Here is an 18,796-nt window from a genome sequence, read left to right as displayed (position 1 = left end):
GTGGGGACTTCTTGAGAAGGATAACTGTGTCACAGCTTCAGTCCTTATCATCAGAAGCATGGTCTCTCTCCTGTCTCAGGGAACTAAAGCAAAGTCTAGCCAGCTGGGTTGAGTCAGCACAAAGCATCCTCTCATCTGCCCCTGCATTCAGGACTCAAATAGAGAGCCGGGGAAAAGAATGTCCATGATGGGAATGCAATTTAGCTCTGCTGCAATACATTCATTTTTTATAATGCATACCTCCCACCATTTCAAGTGACTAAAGCAGGACCCAACACCACTCAGGGTCGCCCTGTCCTCTTCTCTGTAGGTGAAGGCAGAGGGGCGGACAAGCCAGGTTTGATTGGCAATCAACCTAGGGTACAGGGTTGCAACGCCACTTACATTTGGCCAGTTTTCCCCTCTGCCTCCATCTACAGAAGGGCAGATGAGCTAAACCTGAGTGGTGCTGTGACTCCAGGCGCCAGGTCACAATGTAACTCAATTTTGTGGGCCCTCCTAAATGGGCCCAGGGCAAACTACTCGTCAACAGGGACAGGGAGGACTTGGAGGTCAGAGGGAGATAGTCTCAAAAACCCAGGACTGTTGGGAGATCTGATAATGTCTGTCACATAAACGTATCACAAAGTAATTGCCAGCCAGTTGAAGTTGATTCTGTCCATATTTGACCATACTGTGCATGGCTAAGTTAAATCTTTCATACAGGCAGGCTCATGAGAGTTCTGTAGAGAAATGTAAAAGCTGAGTTTGCATACACTGTAACAGATCACTTCTCCCCTCTCTCTGAACTAAGATGTGAAAAAATCATCTAAGTTAGTAGAAAGAGCACCATCTGCTGGCAGATAGGCATGTCTAGCATTGTTGTAAAGGATGTAAGTTCAATAAAGTTGTTGCACTGCAAAAGGCTGCTCTGCATTGAACAGGTAGTATGTATAGATATGGTGTAATGGTGAAGAGGGCCTCAAGGCCAATGCCTCCCCCTCTGAAAATTTAGTAGATTTGATCTGAAAAAAAGATCAGTGAGGTATAATCAATACTGAACCTGGTGTTGCTATTTTTACAATTATTTTTCAGAATAGAACTAGACTTTCACATTCATATGAATTAATTCAGCGATCATATATTGGAGGCCATCACAGTGATATCTGAGTGCCTGTCTATATCTAAATAACCTATCTTTCTGACCACTTGATAAAGACCTGTTAACATACATGCGCCGAATAATTTTCTTGGCACATGAAAAAGAGTCTAAACTATTCACTGAGTGGGATTTAACATACCCTACTCTGCAGAAACTATAATAATCACTTATTTGAATTAGATATTTTTTTCAGCTATTATCCTCAGCTAACTTTTAGTTCTGTTCCATTGCCGTGGAGCACTTAATCTTTCATTGATCCAAAATTGGACATCAGTTGCCTTTTTAAAATTCAGAATGTTACTCTGTATGGAACCAATGAATTCTAAATTATGTTCAGCATCAATTGTTTAATAGCTTCAAAATTTAGCCTTTAATGGAGACTATTTTGGTCAGTTGATAACTTAGCCCTGATTACATAAAATAGCCATTTTCAAAATCTCTCATTCTTTTCAATCCCTGAAAACACATTTAATAAATGCTAGTTTAGCATAAATGTAGAACTCCCATTGGGTTCCATGGCCATTTAATCAGTCACATAATCTCTTAGCTACACACCAGTAGTGAAATTAATGGGGCTTTTATCATTAACTTCAATGGGACTAGTATTTTGTCCCAGGAACAAAATTCACCCTGTGCAGAAAGTCAAGGTCTGTGTACCACTTAAGTCCCATTTAAGTCAGTTCTCAAAACAAAGGTTAAGTGGGACGTACCTGGTGCATACTCGTTGGGCTGGCCTTCTGAAAAAGAGGTGAATTTCTCATAGGGAGAATACCAACAATGAGCCTTTAGATAATGGACAACTTTCTTTCTGATAAAGATAAAAGTTCCCTGTTTGCAAGAAAAAGGTGCCTCTTCAGCAAACTAGAGTTTTCTGGAGAGATTTAAAAATCAGCTGATTTCTCTGCAGTCTGGGGAGTAAACCATTACACTAGACAGGCACATTTTAATCTCCATTAGCCATCTCCACGAACATGTGCTGGATCAACACTCGGATATATTATTTCTCCAAGGCTTGTATTACAGGACATCATGGTTGCTCCTTTCTGTCAGTGAATAGTTTTGCTTTACCTGAATTGGCAGGCTAAGTTTTGGGGGAACATCTGAAACAAGATTAAATTCAGTGTCAATTAACAGGGCTTTTCATCTCTCCCTTTCCCACGGCTATTGAACAGAATCTGAATAAATTTAAAGTTAGAGGGAGTCTGCTTAATCACTAGGCTCTGAATATACCACTCTTCGATAAAAGGGTAGCTATCTTCACCTTGCTAGAGCCTAGATACATCTAGCCAGCAGTTATAGACTCATAGACTCATAGACTCTAGGACTGGAAGGGACCTCGAGAGATTTTCCAATCTATAATAGCCAGACTAGTAATTATGTATTAATATTTTCTTAAGAGGCACTTTTATAATTGCAGTTAAAGTTTCTAAAATCATCTCCTCTATAAATGTGGATCTGCACTGAACCCTTGTAATTAGTCGATTTCATCATTACACAATCTTATGAACCCCGCAGCAGCCCTGGGAGTTGGAATTTCTCAGTACGCTATGCTAATGCAATACGGACACCTAGAAACAACTCTAGTTTCACCCTAGTAACATCAGTTAGAAGTCTGGTTTCTGATCTGGCATTGGAAAATGATCAAGGATCAACAGGGATCTTATATAAAAAGCAACAGTTATGTTTGATACCATCAACTACACTATTATTTATTTTTGAAAATTGCAAATAATGTTTATTAGCATATACATGTTTTATTTTTAACTTTTCTATTGAAAAGCTAAACAGATACCAGCTTCTAACAAAAATATTACCAATCATCTGGTTTGCTGTGCTATAACCGCTAAGTATCAGTGTCTTGCTGCTAAGTCCCTATTAAACCAGCAATTTTGATTATCCTTGTACTAAACTATTGACCAGAAATGCTAAGAGCTTTTAAGGCATGGCCATCTGACATATATATGCTGTGGGTTGAGCTGATTGAATCCTGCACACAAGCATTTGTGAACATTGGTTTTGAATTTGCTTTGCCGGGGTCCGCACCCCCAGCATTCCATGAACATTCACAGGAACAGTTTTGTGTTTGCAAAAAGAGAAAGTGTTGTGAATCCTCATGTGACTGGCTGCTATGTGTTAGATTTCTGGGTTCTAAGAACTAAAATAGGGTTATGATGTAACCTTTCAGGGAGAATATAAATGTTTTTTATTCTACCTTCTCTGTGTATGCTGTGAACATAACAGGCGGTATGTGGCCTAGTGGCAAATCAGATGGCCCAGTTGTTAGGGCACTGTCATAGGACCTGGGCGTTGCAGATTGAATTCCCTGCTCTTTAACAGACATCCTTGGGCAAGTCACTTACCCTTTCTGTATATTAGGTTTCCATGTGTAAAATAGGGATAATAGCATTTCCCTAATTCAGAGGGCTGTCATGAGGATAAATACGTTAAAAATTGTGAGGCATTTGGATACTACGGGCCATAGAAGTACCTAAGATAGATACAGCTTTTGTTCAGAGTTTCTAGGCCCAACACTGCTTTTGACTCCAACCATACTGAGAGTGATTTGGTCAGCAAAGTGGGAGGAAGGGGGAGAAAATTACTGAGTGAAGAGCTCTGGCAGATGTACCCGTGTGTTCTTTCAGCACCAGCCCGAGGAGTGCCCCACTCATGGGGGAGAGGCATAGAGGAGCCCAGAAAAGACATACTGAAAATGAGGACTATGGAAAACTGGGGTTTTGACTGAATGAACGTTTCCATGACAAGCATCTGCTTTCCTGGCAAGCTCCAATTTTTCAGCAGAAAACAGAACATTTTTGGCCAAAAATTGAAGATGTTCCATTTTCAGTGGTTTTCTGCCAAAAAAATTTTTTTTGGCAGAAAAAGTGCCATGAAAAAGTGATTTTTTGCAGGATTTTTTTTACCCTCAATCAGCTCCAATAAGGCTGTCTTTTGAGGGTATTATCTCCTGGAGAACAGGATGGGCACCTGAACACAGGTGCATTGGGAACAGTACCTCAACTCTGCTCTTCAGCACAAAAGGGTTCATAAAACTGGCTTACCCGGTGAGCTAAGGGTCCTCCTGGAGCATGGAGCCCTCAGCCTGGGTGGAGTAGAAGGGACAAAGCTAAAGGGGTCTGGCTGGAACACTGCAGTAATCCAGTGAGCCATCCCCAGATAAGATCTTTAGTCATTGGCTGCTGGGTGAAAATTAGAGCAGCTCTGAAACTGAGGGACAAATCAGTTCCTGGCTTGCCTCAGGATGAGGATGTAGATGATTTAATGCTGGGTTTTCTTCCCCCTTGGGGTCCAGTGCAACATGGAGCTCACCTGGACCCAAGGACCTTCGAGTCTGCTTGATGGTAGCAGGGTTTAGGCTAATTCTAATCTGGTGTGAATCTGGAGTCAATCCACTGAAGACAATGAAGTTATTCTGGATTTGCACCAGTGTAATAAAATAATTAATTATCTGCCTCTATATGATATTTTACAAAGTCAGGAAAACATTATTAGCCCTATAAAAGCAGCAAAGAATCTGGTGGCACCTTATAGACTAACAGACGTTTTGAAGCATTAGCTTTCGTGGGTGAATACCCACTTCGTCAGATGCACGTAGACGAAGTGGGTATTATTAGACCTATGTAACTAAGAAGGAATCTATAGCAGAGAGAGGCAGTGACTTGTCCAGAGTCACATAGCAAGTCAATAGGAGAGCCCGGAATAGAATCCAGATGTTCTTCACTCCTAGCCACGTGTTTGTTTCACAAGCCACCATTGCCCCGAGGTCAGAATCTGGCTAGCATGTTTCCCATTGGTTTGTGAAACTTGTCTGTGTGGTAGTTTTTATTGTATGATTGAAAGTCCCACTTGATGCCTGTTATGACCCAATAACCTCTCACTGCCCATTGGCAAGGAGGTTACAGGAATGTCTTGATTCTGATGTGTACATTCTGACTCATCAAAGAATATCATGTGAGGTCCTAAATGAAAGCCAGGGCCACACTGCTCATTAATATCACTGTGAAATGGATGTACAGATGCTAGGTAAGGAGTTAGGTATGTGTGCTGAAAATATGTTCTTAGTCTTTTTTCAAGGCAGGGTTGACCAATAGGTTTTCTGGCAGATGAGAAATGTAAATTAACCACTGTAAGCTAACATAATGGCAAGCCATTTACAGGTGAATTCAGAGAGATATGAAAACAGGCAAGCAGCACATGAAAAATGAGCCACAAGTCGTTATCTTGACTCTGAGTTCAGACAAGGAACTTTAGAGATATAAACAGAAGGCAAAGAAAACACACTTTTATCCTGCATCTAGGAAGTAAACAGGTAATATGTTTACATGCATAAAAATGAGATCTCAACCAACTCTGGTTTAAATGCTGCAGAAGAGTGCGATAAAACTTCTTTATACAGAAGGGTTAACCTGTCAAATTTTGTCTCTAGAAAGCGTGATATGATTTTGTTTTATATGTAACTCTTTGTTTCCAACATTCTTACTGTCATTGGAATCGTGTATTGTTGATAATAAACTGGTTGTTTTCACTATAATTATATCTCACTGCTGTGACATTAAGCCTGGCGCCACTCCTGAGTTGAAACTGTTGTGTATATTGTTTCTCCAGGGACAGCCAATCTGGTATTTCTATGAGTGTTCAGTAGATAAGGGGCTGAACACTACAGGGGGATGCTTCGAGGAACTGGGGAATTTGGGTACACTTAATTGGGGGGAGGGATAGCTCAGTGGTTTGAGCATTAGCCTGCTAAACCCAGGGTTGTGAGTTCAATCCTTGAGGGGGCCATTTAGAGATCTAGGGCAAAAATCTGTCTGGGGATTGGTCCTGCTGGGGGTTGGACTAGATGACCTCCTGAGGTCCCTTCCAACCCTGGTATTCTGTGATTGTTACCTTGGAAGACAAAGTGAAGGCTGGCATATCCCAGAGGAGAGCATGGGTGACTAACTGGTGAGGTTAGGGAAACTGAAACCCGGTTAAGCATGAGCAAGACTCCCTCTTGTTGGAGGGAGGGGATAACCAGGTGGCTCACAGTCCTGGCTACCTCAAGAACCATCAAACCTCTCACAGTATTTCTGCAGGCTGAATAAAACCTGGCAGTGCATTCATTCCAGGTGCAGGACTCCCACTGATCTCAGTGGGACATATGCAGAAGGATTGCAGGCTTAATGTCTCCTGATCAAGACTGGATGCCTTTCTGGAAGATAGGTGTTAGACACAAGTTATTGGGCTCCATTCACAGCTAACTGAGTAAAAATCTATGGTCTGTGATATACCAGAGGTCAGACTTGGTGATTTAATGGTCCCTTGTGGCCTTAAACTCAAGGAAAATTTATGATTGGGCACAAGGGACTTTAATGTACACAATTTTTTTTCTGGGAAATGTGTTCACAAACTGTGCCTGGAAAATAAAATGAAACAGGAAGGCATATTCATGAATATTTATATTTCTCCTCAACACAAAGCCATTGAGTGGTTATTTACTGCACGTTGTTGCTGTTTTAACGGCTTTCTTCTAACATTCAGTGATGGCAGTGGTTATGTTTTGGCAGCATTATGTTTTAGGGAACGCATGGGCATATTGTTCCATCATTGCATTGCAAAGATCTCCCGAGGGGTATGGTGGTAAAACAGGAAGTGGGTAAACTAACCTTTCTAGTGTTCCAGGCCAAGCAGTGGGTTTAGGCTAGAATGACATTGGGATGAAAACTGGATGTGCCATTAAAATGCATTTTTGGCTGAGCATAATGAGCTGGTAGATAACACACCCATCAGTTGTGATGGTCCTACAGCCAGGATTGGTTTAGCACAGGAGAGTAGGAGTGATTAAATGCTTTCTTCCTTAAATTAGAGGGGGATAAATACCATATTCCCCAAATGAGAGGTGGGTAAACTCCATACTATGACACTATATTTATCTATACTACTGCATTTCCCTTAACAATGAGTGAAAATCCTTAAATAATAATTAATCCATCCAACTCTTTAGGTTGATATTAACAATTATCAATACTCATACTTTGTAGCTCATACAGAAGTTAACTAAGTGATGTACACCTGTCATAAACAGACAGTTAAGGGTTAATTCCTCTTTTACCTGTAAAGGGTTAAGAAGTTCAGATAGCCTAGCTGACGCCTGACCAGAGGAACCAATGTGGGGACAAAATGTTTTCAAAGAAGGAGAAGGGAAGTCAGTCTTTGGTCTGTTCAGAAAAGTTTGTGCTGGAGTGAAGGATCCAGGAATCAGCCATCTAACATTTCTTAAAAGTAGTAAGTGTTTAGAGAAGGAATGTATTAGATTATGTTTATTTTCTTTTGTGACTTCATGTTGCATAAGAGGGAGAATCAAATTGGGTTTCTTCTGTGTAACTTTAAGGTTTTGCCCAGAGAGACATCCTCTGTGTGTTGAATCTGTTGTCTGTGAGAGTAGCTTGCATGCTAATCTCACAGAGGTATTCCTTTCACCCCTTTTCTTTAATTAAAAGTCTTCTTTTAAGAACCTGATTGATTTTTCCTTGTTTTAAGATCCAAGGTTTTTTTCGATCTGGGCTCACCAGGAATTGGTGGGATGTGAATCAGTCTCAATCCTGCCAGGAAAAGGGGGATGAAGACTGGGGAAATATTTGGGGGGAAGACAGAGTTTCAGAATGACTCTCCCATAAACGTTTGTTTAAACTATTTGGTGGTGGCAGTTACTAGATCTAAGCTGGTAAATAAGCTTAGGGGTTATTGCATGCAGGTTCCCACATCTGTACCCTAAAGTTCAGAGTGGGAGTGACACCTTGACAACACCACACTCCCTTGAGATAGGTATGTATTATTAATTTTAAGCACCCAACATTCTCTTTTACAGAAAGGGAAACGGAGGCAGAAAAGTTTCCAGAGTGACCTCAAATTCTGAGTGAAAGCATCCAACATTCTCTTTTGAAAATCTGGCCGTTAGGACTGGATTTGTCAGATGCTCAGGAACCACAGCTTCCATTGGCTTCAGTTGTAGTCATGGGTGCTCAGCACCTCTGGAAATAAAGCCCCACATTTAAAAGCTGGGCCTCCAGAAATTGAGAGGCCTATAATTAGAGGTCACTTGTGAAAGTTAAGGATCTAAGCAACTTACCTAGGGCCACAGAGAGAATTGGCCTCAGAGATGGAACTGGAATGCAGGAGTTGCTGATTTCCAGGCTCAGCTCGTTTTACACTCCAATTTAACACGTGATCATTGCTTCTTCTAGTGGCCGGCCCCAGCAACTATTTATTATTAGTAGTAGTATTTATTAATGATATAATAGCACCTAGAGGCCCCCTGCTGAGATCAGTTGCCCCATTGTGCTGTGTTGCCCCAAGCTCTGTCCCAGGGAGCTTAAGGCCAGATTTGCAAAGCTATTTAGGTGCCCAAAGGTGCATATAGGCATCTGATGTGCTTTTCAAAAGCACCCAAGTCGGTGAGGAAGTCAGTACCTTTGAAATCGTGGCCTTTTGAGTCTAAGTAGACAAGACAGATGATGGGCAGGGAGACAGAGGCAAAACGACTTACCTCAGGATGCAAAGCAGGTCAGTAGCACAGCCAAGAATACAGCCCAAGTCTTTTGACTTATTTCACTGAATCACATTGCTTCTGCACATGAAATAACTGTCACATCTACATATGTTACTCATTTAGCTCAAGTGACAGGGCTTGTGCTGTATCTGCTGAAGGTTCCAAGTTGTCACTGACGACTGTCTGGGTGTCTATTTGACTATTTTGCAATTACATTCAAACTGGGCCTTTCACCCACAGTGCTCAGCATTTCCTTTCATACAGGCGTGAGACCAGGCTCTTGTTTACCTTTATTTTTTTCTATAAATTAATCGGATTGAAGATTATTTTCCTCAAAATCTCTGGAAAAGGGGAAGTTTAGCAGAAAGAGCAATTAAAAGAAGTCACTTTTCCATTTCACTGTGTTCTTTTTGTGTGTTTTCTTTAGGTGATGCAGAGGCCTCTGACCTCTTCGATTATAGTTCCACTAAAACATCTAAAGGAGGAGATCGGTCCTTTTACACATCTCTGATAGCAGATGACCGTTATACATCTCCACCAGATTCCACCTACTTCTCGGGAATACTGCAAAAAGAAAACAGCCCTGTTACTTGTTCAGACAGCACAGAAGGGTTTAACACAACAGGGCATTCCATTCAAGATGTGATGGGATTTGAGTCTCGTGGTTTGTTTAGCTCAGATTCAGGAATAGAGATGACTCCTGCAGAACCCACTGATGTTAATAAAACCTTAGCAGATCCCATGAAAGTAGAAGCTTATAAATACATGGACATAAGTAGATCAGAAGAGGTAAAATACCAAGAAAGATGCAACACAAGCTTAGAAGACAAGAATACAAGCTTTATCGATAAGTGCCCTGAAACAGCAGCCAAGTTAGAGCATATTTCTGGATCTAAGAAACCCGCTTTTGAGGAGACAAAAGTGGCCAAAGGAGAAAACCTTTTTGAAGAATCAACTGTTCCATCCTGTGCAGAGGAAATATTTGGTGATCAACACAGTGCCTCATCGATTACAGCACCTGTCAAGATTACACTCACTGAGATAGAAAGCATAGGGGAAACTGCAAACAAAGAGTCACCTCCAAATAAGCAAGAAACAGGGCTGAAACCAAGCCATGACGTGGTTCCAACAGTGACTGTGTCAGAGCCAGAAGATGACAGCCCAGGTTCTCTCACACCACCATCTTCTGGCACAGGTAAGATGTCCAACACCCAGTATCTTACTATGCTAGAAAGTGATTGGGTGAAATCCTGACCCATTGAAGTTAATGGCAAATCTCCCATTGACTTCAGCTGGGCCAGGATTTCACGCACTTTGTAAAAATAGCACCCCCTTACTTTGCAGGTGAGTGCTCTGTGTGTATTCAGAGACTTATCATTCCCTAAACTAATGGCCTGATTTCCAAAGGTGCTGAGCACCTGCAGCTCCCATTGAAGTCAGCTGAACTATGTCAGGTGCTCAGCACCTTAGAGGGTGTCAAGGTTTTACTGCTCTTTGCTTCTGTTCACGCTGCAGAGCTGAAACCAAATGGCCAGAGGGAGCTGGAGTACACATCCCCAACAAAACTCTTAATGCTGCCCCCAGCTAGGAAGGAATTGTGGATCAGTAACACTCCTCTGAGAGGCACTGGGCTTCCATTTTGTACTGGGGAAGGGAGAACTTTACAGGGCACAACATATTCCTTCCCCCCGCCACCCTAGCCTGCTCTGCTGATGTGGGAAACGAGTGGAGGGGAAGAGTGCCCAGCCCCCTTACAAAGCCCCTGCCTTAACAACCCTGGGATGTGAAACGGTCTCCCTGTGAAGGTAGGAAGACATCACTCTCCAGAGTGGCCATGGGAGAGCACTGTCACAGGGGAGCTGACCCCTGTGAGTAAACCAGGCCCAGTGCCCCTGGGTCAGAGCAGCTGGGCCCACATGAGCCAATTAAAGAGGACAGGGCTACACCTGGGGCTTATAAAGGCTTGTCAGAGCACAGGGAGGGTAGGAGTGACTAGGACAGGTGAGAGATGCTAGAGTAGAATAAATGCAGGGTGGGATGGGTCCCTGGAGCAAGGGGTCAGGTGCTCAGGGAGGTAGCTGTGGGGCTGGTGGTGTTCCAGAAGGAAGCTGGCTGGGATTGGGAGGGTGAGCTAAGGGACTGTTTTGAGAGTGTCTTTATATGCTTATGTGGGGACAACAAACCTACTGAAAGGGAGAGTGGGTATGGCAGCTTGGAAGCTGTGGAAAAGCCTTGTTGTTTGCCATGTCCCAAACTAGACACAAATATTTTCATGTAAATTGAGCTGAAACTGATCCTCAGTAAGGGTTTGATGTCACCTGGCCCTGCCTGGGTGCATAAGAGAAATGAGTAAGTACAAGCTGCCCTCCCCTTACCTCCCCACCCCCTGAAAAGGGGCCGGTGCAATCCACTCAGAGGAGACTGGGATGAGCCTTATGCACCTGTGGAATGTGACCAAGCTGCTGCTATGTGTTCTTCATCCCCCATGGAAGGAACTTGCAGGCTCTTGCTACAGACAAGCTCCCCCTTGAGTCCCTTCAGGACAGACTATGGCCACAATCTAGCCCTAGCCACAGAAGTCCATCAGGCCATTGTCACAGTTCCTTTTCAAAGCAGAGCTACATTTGAAACCATGTTGTGAATTGCCTTTGCAGTTCAGGAGGGGAGAGGGAGTGGGAGCGCTCCATGGGATAAATACCCCTGTACGCACAGCCTGCACTTGGAAGGAAATGTGAATTAATTTTGTGCTAGCGTTTGTTTGCTAAACTCCCAGCATACAATAAAGCAGAAACCCAGAACAGTGCTAACAATCTCTGAGACCCCTAATGCGATTTAAGCAAGGGCCCTGGCATGAATACTTGGCAGCTGGGAGAGGTTGGAATCCTTGCCACTGGGAATTAATTATTGTTGGTTTGTATTACAGTAGCAGCTGAGCTCAGGTCCTCCTTTTGCTAGGCACTGCATGTACATGTAGACGAGCTTACTATTACCTAGACAGGCAAAGAGTAAGAGGGAAAAGAGAGAGACTGAGGTAAGTGACTTGCCCATAGTCACTCAGCCTGTCAGTGGCAGAGCTTGAATTAGAACTCAGGGCTCCTGTCTCCTGAGGCCTTGACCAGTGCCATGTTTCCAAGCAGAAATTACTTCTCCAAACCACCCTTGCCCCTGGGCAGCCTTGTAGCGTATTCCCCATGTTTCCCCTTTAGAACCACTATGAACCCATTGTAAGATGTACTCAGGACAGCTGTATTCTGATTGTATATTTTTTTAATGCACTGCCAATCAGTGGTATCTGGGATGCTCCACACCCTAGTATTGGAGGGTCACAGGCTGGGGTCATCAAAGCCTCAGGGCAGGCAGGGTGTTGCGGTGCATGCTGGGAGTGGGAAGGGGCAGGAGCTCAGACTTGTTCTGTAGGCTCTGTGGCTCAGCAGGAATGGATGACAGAAACGAGCCAAATAGAAATATCATGGTTTGTTCCCTACCCCTCTTCTAACCCGCCCCATTCCCCAGGGGTCAGATGGCCTGGCCTAGGCTGCCAGTACTCCTGAGGGAATCTTTGCTTTCTAGGTCAGCCAGAAGAGAGGAAGCCCTGATTCATTTACAGGTGAGGCTGGAAGCAGAAGCAGTTCACCTGCTGTTCAGCTCTGTTCTCTGCTTTGACCTTTCAGTGGCATTTTAGTGCATCGCTGCCCAACTGAGCGATGGAGACCCAGAATTGGGTTATCAGGGAGCTCCCACTGGGTCACATGCACACTGACTGAATCAGCAAAGTGTGGGCAGGGGAGCGAAGGAGGAACTCATTTGCTTCTCTCCCCTCAGTGGCTGTTTCTCTCCTGCCATCTCCACGCTGCTCCCCTCCTCTTGCCCATCACCCAGTCCCTGAGTAGTTCATCAGGCTCTGCTATTGTCCACAGAGAAGATGGCAGGAGAAGCAGCTCTTCCAGGCAGGGGTGCAAGTAATTTACAGGACTTACCAGTACTGCTGGAGTCCTGAGGGGGGCATGGCCTCATCCAGAAGAGGCGTGGCCTCTTAAGATTTAAAGGCCTTGGGGAACCAGCTGTGGCTGGGAGACCCAGAGCCTTTAAATCGACCAGGGGCTCCCAGCTGCAGAGGTGGCTGGGAGCCCCCCGGGGCCCAGGGGTAAATTAAAGGGCCCGGGGCTCTGGCCGCCAGGGGGAACCCTGAGCTTTGCAGGGCTGGGGCAGGGATTTAAAGGGCCTAGAGCTCCTGCCGCTGAGGGAAGCCCAGAGCCCTTTAAATCCCAGACCTAGCCCGGCCACCAGAGCCGTGGCCGGGATTGAAAGGGCTCTGGGCTGCCCGCAGCCGCGGGGAGCTCTGAGCCCTTTAAATCCCAGCCCCAGCCCAGTCGCCCTTTCAGTCCCCACCGTGGAAGTCGATGCCATCCAGCACGGCATACTGGCTCTTGCCGGTACACTGTACCGGACCATACTGGCTTACTTTCACCTCTGCTTCCAAGGTCTGTGAAGCTGGACAGCCTGTTGGAACAGCTGAGTGCTGGGTGGGCCAGGAAGAGAAGGAATGGGGAGGGAGAAGCACCTCTCCACAGAAGTGTCACCCTACCTAGCAGCACTAGTTCTTCCCACTCTCATCGCCACCACTCAGTAGCATCAGCTTCTTATTTTGTAAGCCACCCATTCAGCAGCTCCAGTCCCTCACCCACAAAACTGCCAAAAAACCTGCCCAGTGCTCCAAATGCCCACAATCCTTACAGTGGTCCTGCTATCTTGCTGACCTGCCATAGGCCTCTGAGCATTCATTTCACCATCCTGCCTATTTACGGTACTTATATGGCCCCCAATTTCTGTGCAGTTGGAGTGCCTCACAATCTGTAATGGGGGTTCCAAAAAGAACCCTGTGGGATGTGCTCTCATCTCTGTTTTAGAGGTGCAGGACTGAGCCACAGGGAGACTACATGACAGAGTGGAAGAGTAGGGATTTAGGATGGCCCAGTTTATCTCTGTGACGCTTGGCACGAACTGTGTATCTGGCATAATGCTTATGTGTTTTCCCTCTCAGGCCTATTTCCTCTCCATGCTTCCAACAAATCTGTATAAAACTGGCTGCTGGGTTTCATCATTACTGATTTCCCTAACTACTTCCTATTGCATTAGATCCATGCGTGTGCACTATAGGTAGGATCCAAATACTGAATATAATTAATATTCCTGGATAGCTTGGAACAAATATACACCATTTTCTGATTATGAGCTGTCTGATCCATGCACATTTCTGCTTCTTAAAGCCCTCATTCAGCAAAGTGTACCTATTCTGCAAAGCACTGCTTACCTTTAAGCACTTGTTTAAGTCCCATTCAGAGTTAAGCACCTGTTTAAGTGCTTTGGTGCACGGGGGCTTTAAGGAAACTTCTGTAGCTGTAGGCAAGAATCTTTGTATAATAATCAGGCTTGGAAGAGATTTGCTCTTCTTTTTCATGGGATAATACTGAACTTTATTTCCAAGGAATTCAATTTTTCCTGAGGTTTCTTTTTATACTAAAAGGAAATTAAAAAGCTCAGATACTAATTGTTCAAACTTTAATGATGGTAAAAGCCTGTCTTCAGAAGCATCATCATATTTGATCATCATATTTCCTAATAATGGCTTAGCATTGCATGGTTAGTAATCATGGATTACTGGGCTGTTTGCTAATAGTCTCTAATGCACTCTGCATGTTCACACACGTATTCACTGAAATGCCTAGAATTGCTTTCCTGGCTTTCCCTGTCTGGAGCCAAATCTTGTCCCTGGTACAGTTTAAATGACTAGGCTGTGCTCTAGAAAGTTCCATGGAAGAGGAGGAAAAGATTGGCTGGTGGATCGCTTTGGCTGTGGAGCTGCTGGATCTGCTTCCACTCTTTTCCTGGCCCACTTCTGCCCCCTATTCCATTGCCTGTGGCCCTGCACAGAGATCCCCTGGAAATCTGTATGCTGTGATGCACCACATGGTTGCCATTGTCCTCCATTGAGTCAGAAAATCCTGTCCCCTCATGCAGCAGGACCCCGCACATTTTGCTGTGTCAGAGTGTTCCACAAAAGGGAGGTGAGATCCTCCCCTTCTAGTAATGAAAAGGAGGCATTGAAGGGTGAGAGGTGCTGTTTCTATGGGTGGAGGAGAAAATAGATGATTGACATTTACTGATTAAAATCAAAATGATCCAAGCCTAACTTACCCATCTCAGGTCTGGCTCCAGACCCCAGCCCAGCAAGTAGGCGCTTGGGGGGCGGCCAACGGAGAGGGGCGGCACATCCAGCTCTTCGGCGGCAATTTGACGGCGGGTCCCTCACTCCCTCTCGGAGCAAAGGACCTGCCGCCGAATTGCCACCAAAGACTGAAGCAGCAGTGGTAGAGCAGATCGCAATCGCGGCTTTTTTTTTTCTTTTTTCTTTTTGCTGCTTGAGGCGGCAAAAGCCCTGGAGCTGGCCCTGACCCTGCTTCTGTCTGAATTCCCAGTCAAAGCTTCCATTGTTTCTCTGTCAGTTTTGCTGAGGATGGTGCTCTCTAAAAGCCAGAAGCTGAAGATAAGCAGTAAGGCCATGGCTTCCTAACTAAAGCAGGTTTGGAGCCTAGATAACAGAAGAGCAACATGCTATTGTTCATATCCTACCACCCAATGCTGTGTGGTCAAGAGATAATACACGGCTCCTGTCACTCTGCCATTGTGAGCAGGGAAGGAGGTTAGCTGGTGATTCATCTGACAGGCCCATAAGCATTCACTTGTTGTAAGCTGGAGAGAGAAGAGCAGCACAGCTCAGACTCACCCCCCAGTTTACAGTGCTATAAGTCTCACAGAATGAACGGGCCTCTGTGCTTTGTCTGCTGATGAAGAAGAATATATATTTCTATGTGAGGAACCTTCACATTAAATTGCATGAAGATAACTAGGAGCAAAATACTGGGTTAGATTCTCTACCGTGCTTAATTTCTGCTGGGCACCGCAAGATGGGGAAGCATGATCCTCGGGCTGTTTTATACAGCCCTTGAATAGATTAGAGCAGCCCTCAGTGCTTTCCAGGATGTCATCCACCAACAGAGGTTTGCAGGAGCATGGAGCACTCTGAGAACACCCCTGCCCTGCCCTATATCTGGGGGCTGCAAGAATGATGTAGAAGCTGGCTAAGTTCTCTCTGTGCTCAGTGGGGAAATATGCCCTCTTTCTGGTCCCTTATCACCTCTGAATAGAGTGAGCCAGAGCCTATTGTCACTGGGCCAATTTCTAAAGGTTCAGATGTCAATTCTGGAAAAGCACCCGAAACCACACATGGTTTACCAGAACCTGTTGAATCTGCACCACTGAGTGGCATGGTGTATGTAGCTATGAGACTGTTTTTCTTTGTGCTGCCTCTTTAAGAGTGAAGTGAAGGGCACTTGCTATGAATTAGCTCAAGATGACTGCTGTTTCTACAGCAAGTTTCAGCCACCATGATCTCTTGGATCCTTTACATTTATTCTTAATCTCTGTGTTAGTTCCTTTCATCTAATATAAAAGCCTACAGGACTGAAGGGGTCTGTTTACTCTTTATCTATGGAAAAGCAGAACAGATGGGAAGTCTTAGAGAGGGGGGTCTCACTCACACCCATGAAATTTCTGGTACCTTTTTGCCTCTAACTGATCACAGAAGACCAACCAGAAGAACAGCTTTCCTTGCATTATCTTGACACTTCTCTTTCCACTGGGAACCAGGAAATGAAGACCTCATATTTTGTTAAGCAATCAGCCAAACTTGTTTTGCTTCAAATTTTGTCTTTTTTGGGTGAAAGGTTGTGTCAGGTCTTCTTTTATCTAAACTGGTCCATCCCTCTATAGGTATAATATGGTTAACAAATTATACCTAGGAAGATGCTGAAAGATAAGAGATTATTAGCAAAGCACTTAAGAACATGCTTAAGTGCTCTGCTGAATAGGGATGCTCAGCTGAATTGGGCCCTACCTGAAGGTGAGGGTGGGAGGAGATGAAGTGGGATTGGCTCAAGGGTCCCTGAGGAGTGACAGCACTCCATCCTTAGTTCACTGTATTGTCATTGTTACATATCTACCTGTGGGAGCACACACAGTCCCAATCAGGGTCAATGCCTCATGCTAGATGCCAGGCAGATGTAGACTCAGCCCCCAAATCAGAGAGTTTGCAATGTATAAAAGGTAAAAAGGTAGGATATAATTAAATACAGTAGATATAATCTATTAGACACCAAAACCAACCCTATCTTAAAAGAATATTATTAAGTTTGCAGAATTAAGCACTCAGACGTTAGGCAATGCCAGAATGATGGTTGCCTCTGCAACCTTAATTCAGCCCCCATATGCGGGCTCACATGCTATTTGTTCCACAGGACCCCTGCCTCATTCAGTGCCACAGGATGGATGGCACTCACTTAGTGAGCGGCTATCTAATATTTTGTTTTAGACTCCTCCCCAATGTGTGGCCCCAGGTCTTATTCACTGCACACTATTCAACCCTTTCTCTAGAGCAGAATTAGGACTTTCCTCATGAGTCTTTCAGTGGTGCTCATCGCTATCATATGTGGGTGCTTCACAAATGTGAGTCTTCCTCTCACTTCCCGGGGTGTTGTGGTATTATCCTCTTTCACAAAACACGGAAATGCCATCAGGTGGCATCTTGACATCCACCTGATTCTTCAGCAGAGTTGTAACATTTAGATCCACCACACAGACCTCTGCCACTTCAGCTAAGGGGGTAATTGATAGCTGTAGTAGGTTATCATCCACTGTGGGGATCAGCACTAGAGAGGGATAGGATGCACACTTTGCCAGAGGGTTTCACAGATATTTGCTGACAGTAGAGGAATGCTGAGACTCAGGAATCTTGGATACCAATCCAGGCTCTGAAGGGGAGTGTGCTCTGGTGGCCAGAGATCCCTCTGCCTGTTTTCTCCCCTCCCCAAGCTTGACCTTCTGCCTTGTCCTCTCCAACCTGTCCCTGACCCAGTCCCATCTCTTCCACACTCCTGGATCCTCATCCCAGGCCCATTATAATTGCATATGCAAACCCAGTCTCCACTACTCAGGCTTCTCTTCCCAATGTCAGTCGCCTTCCCCAGCCCATCCTAGTCACCTTCTCCATGTTTGACTCCCAGTCTCCCCTGCCTCCAAGTCTTCTTCCCCAGCCAGTCCCAGTTCTCCACTCTGCCCGGTGCCTTGTTCCCAGTCCCCTTGTCTAGTCAGTTTCATTCTCCCCCCACTCCTCATCCAATCTCAGTTCCCCCTCTGCCAAGTGGTTCCAGGTCCCCCATTTCCTTTACTGTCTCCCAGTCTCCCCCCTTGACTACCTGGGCAAGGAGACTGGGAGCCATGGCCTCCCCTCCCTCGACTTCCAGTCCCTGTCACCATTATTCTATCCCTTTCCATCTTTCTCCAACTCTGTTTCTTTCCCAGTCCGCCCCCATCCCAGTTTCACCAGGCTCCTTGTCCCACCCTACACCAGTCTGACTCTTGTCCCCTCTGCCTTCAAGTCAGGCCTGGATGCCAGCAGAAGGGTCACTGTGAGAGCATAGAAGAGACTCTCCTTGCTCTCGGTTCCAGTGCCAGGCCCTACCCTGGCCCTAAGCACCTGGGAGCAGCCATTACAGGGAAAGTCTCGCTTTACATCTGGGCTGGAGCAAGCTCAGCTGCTGTGTGGGGATAGCACATTTATGGTCTGGTTAGCTCTCGGAGCTGTGAGGGGCTGGAACATGCTCGGTGAGGACAGAATCTTCAGAGACTTTAGCTGCTAAACTCTAAGAAGTTTCTATAGCGCATGTGTGAACTGAGGTTTTTTTTCAAAGGCTTAGAACCTGACCACATTTGGGCAGATTTTCACCAGAACAACAAAAGGAACATCCCTGACAAAAACGCTACCCCCTGTCAAATTTGAAGTCCCTGCTTCAAAGCATGGAGGCAGTAGAGCTTCACAAAGAAAAGGTTACCAGAATATTTTTTTAACATGGGCAAAACAACATATTTTCCCTAGACTTGTTCTCTGAAACAGCTGAACCATTTTAACTGAAACATTAAAAAAAAATCAGCTTGACGCAGACACCTAGCATAGAATATTTTAGCCCAAATGGTTAAAGTTAGGCAAAATTAGA

At 44.9% G+C, this 18,796-nt stretch overlaps 1 protein-coding gene across 3 annotated transcripts in view; it reads left to right on the top strand.

Annotated features, from left to right (window-relative positions):
- RTN1 (reticulon 1) overlaps nt 1-18,796 on the top strand; it is a 208,357-nt gene that overhangs the window by 111,483 nt on the left and 78,078 nt on the right. For 2 of the 3 annotated variants that reach the window (XM_030558492.1, XM_030558493.1), the window contains exon 2: nt 9,115-9,882. The exons of the other annotated variant lie outside the window; for it this stretch is intronic. In XM_030558492.1, the coding sequence (XP_030414352.1) occupies nt 9,115-9,882 (768 nt within the window). The remainder of the gene's footprint in view (nt 1-9,114; nt 9,883-18,796) is intronic. 3 annotated transcript variants of the gene reach the window in all.

This window comes from Gopherus evgoodei, chromosome 4 (genome assembly GCF_007399415.2).
Source record: "Gopherus evgoodei ecotype Sinaloan lineage chromosome 4, rGopEvg1_v1.p, whole genome shotgun sequence".
Taxonomy (NCBI): domain Eukaryota; kingdom Metazoa; phylum Chordata; order Testudines; family Testudinidae; genus Gopherus; species Gopherus evgoodei.
Note: the sequence above shows the minus strand (reverse complement) of the source record. Positions and strands in the feature narration are given on the sequence as shown.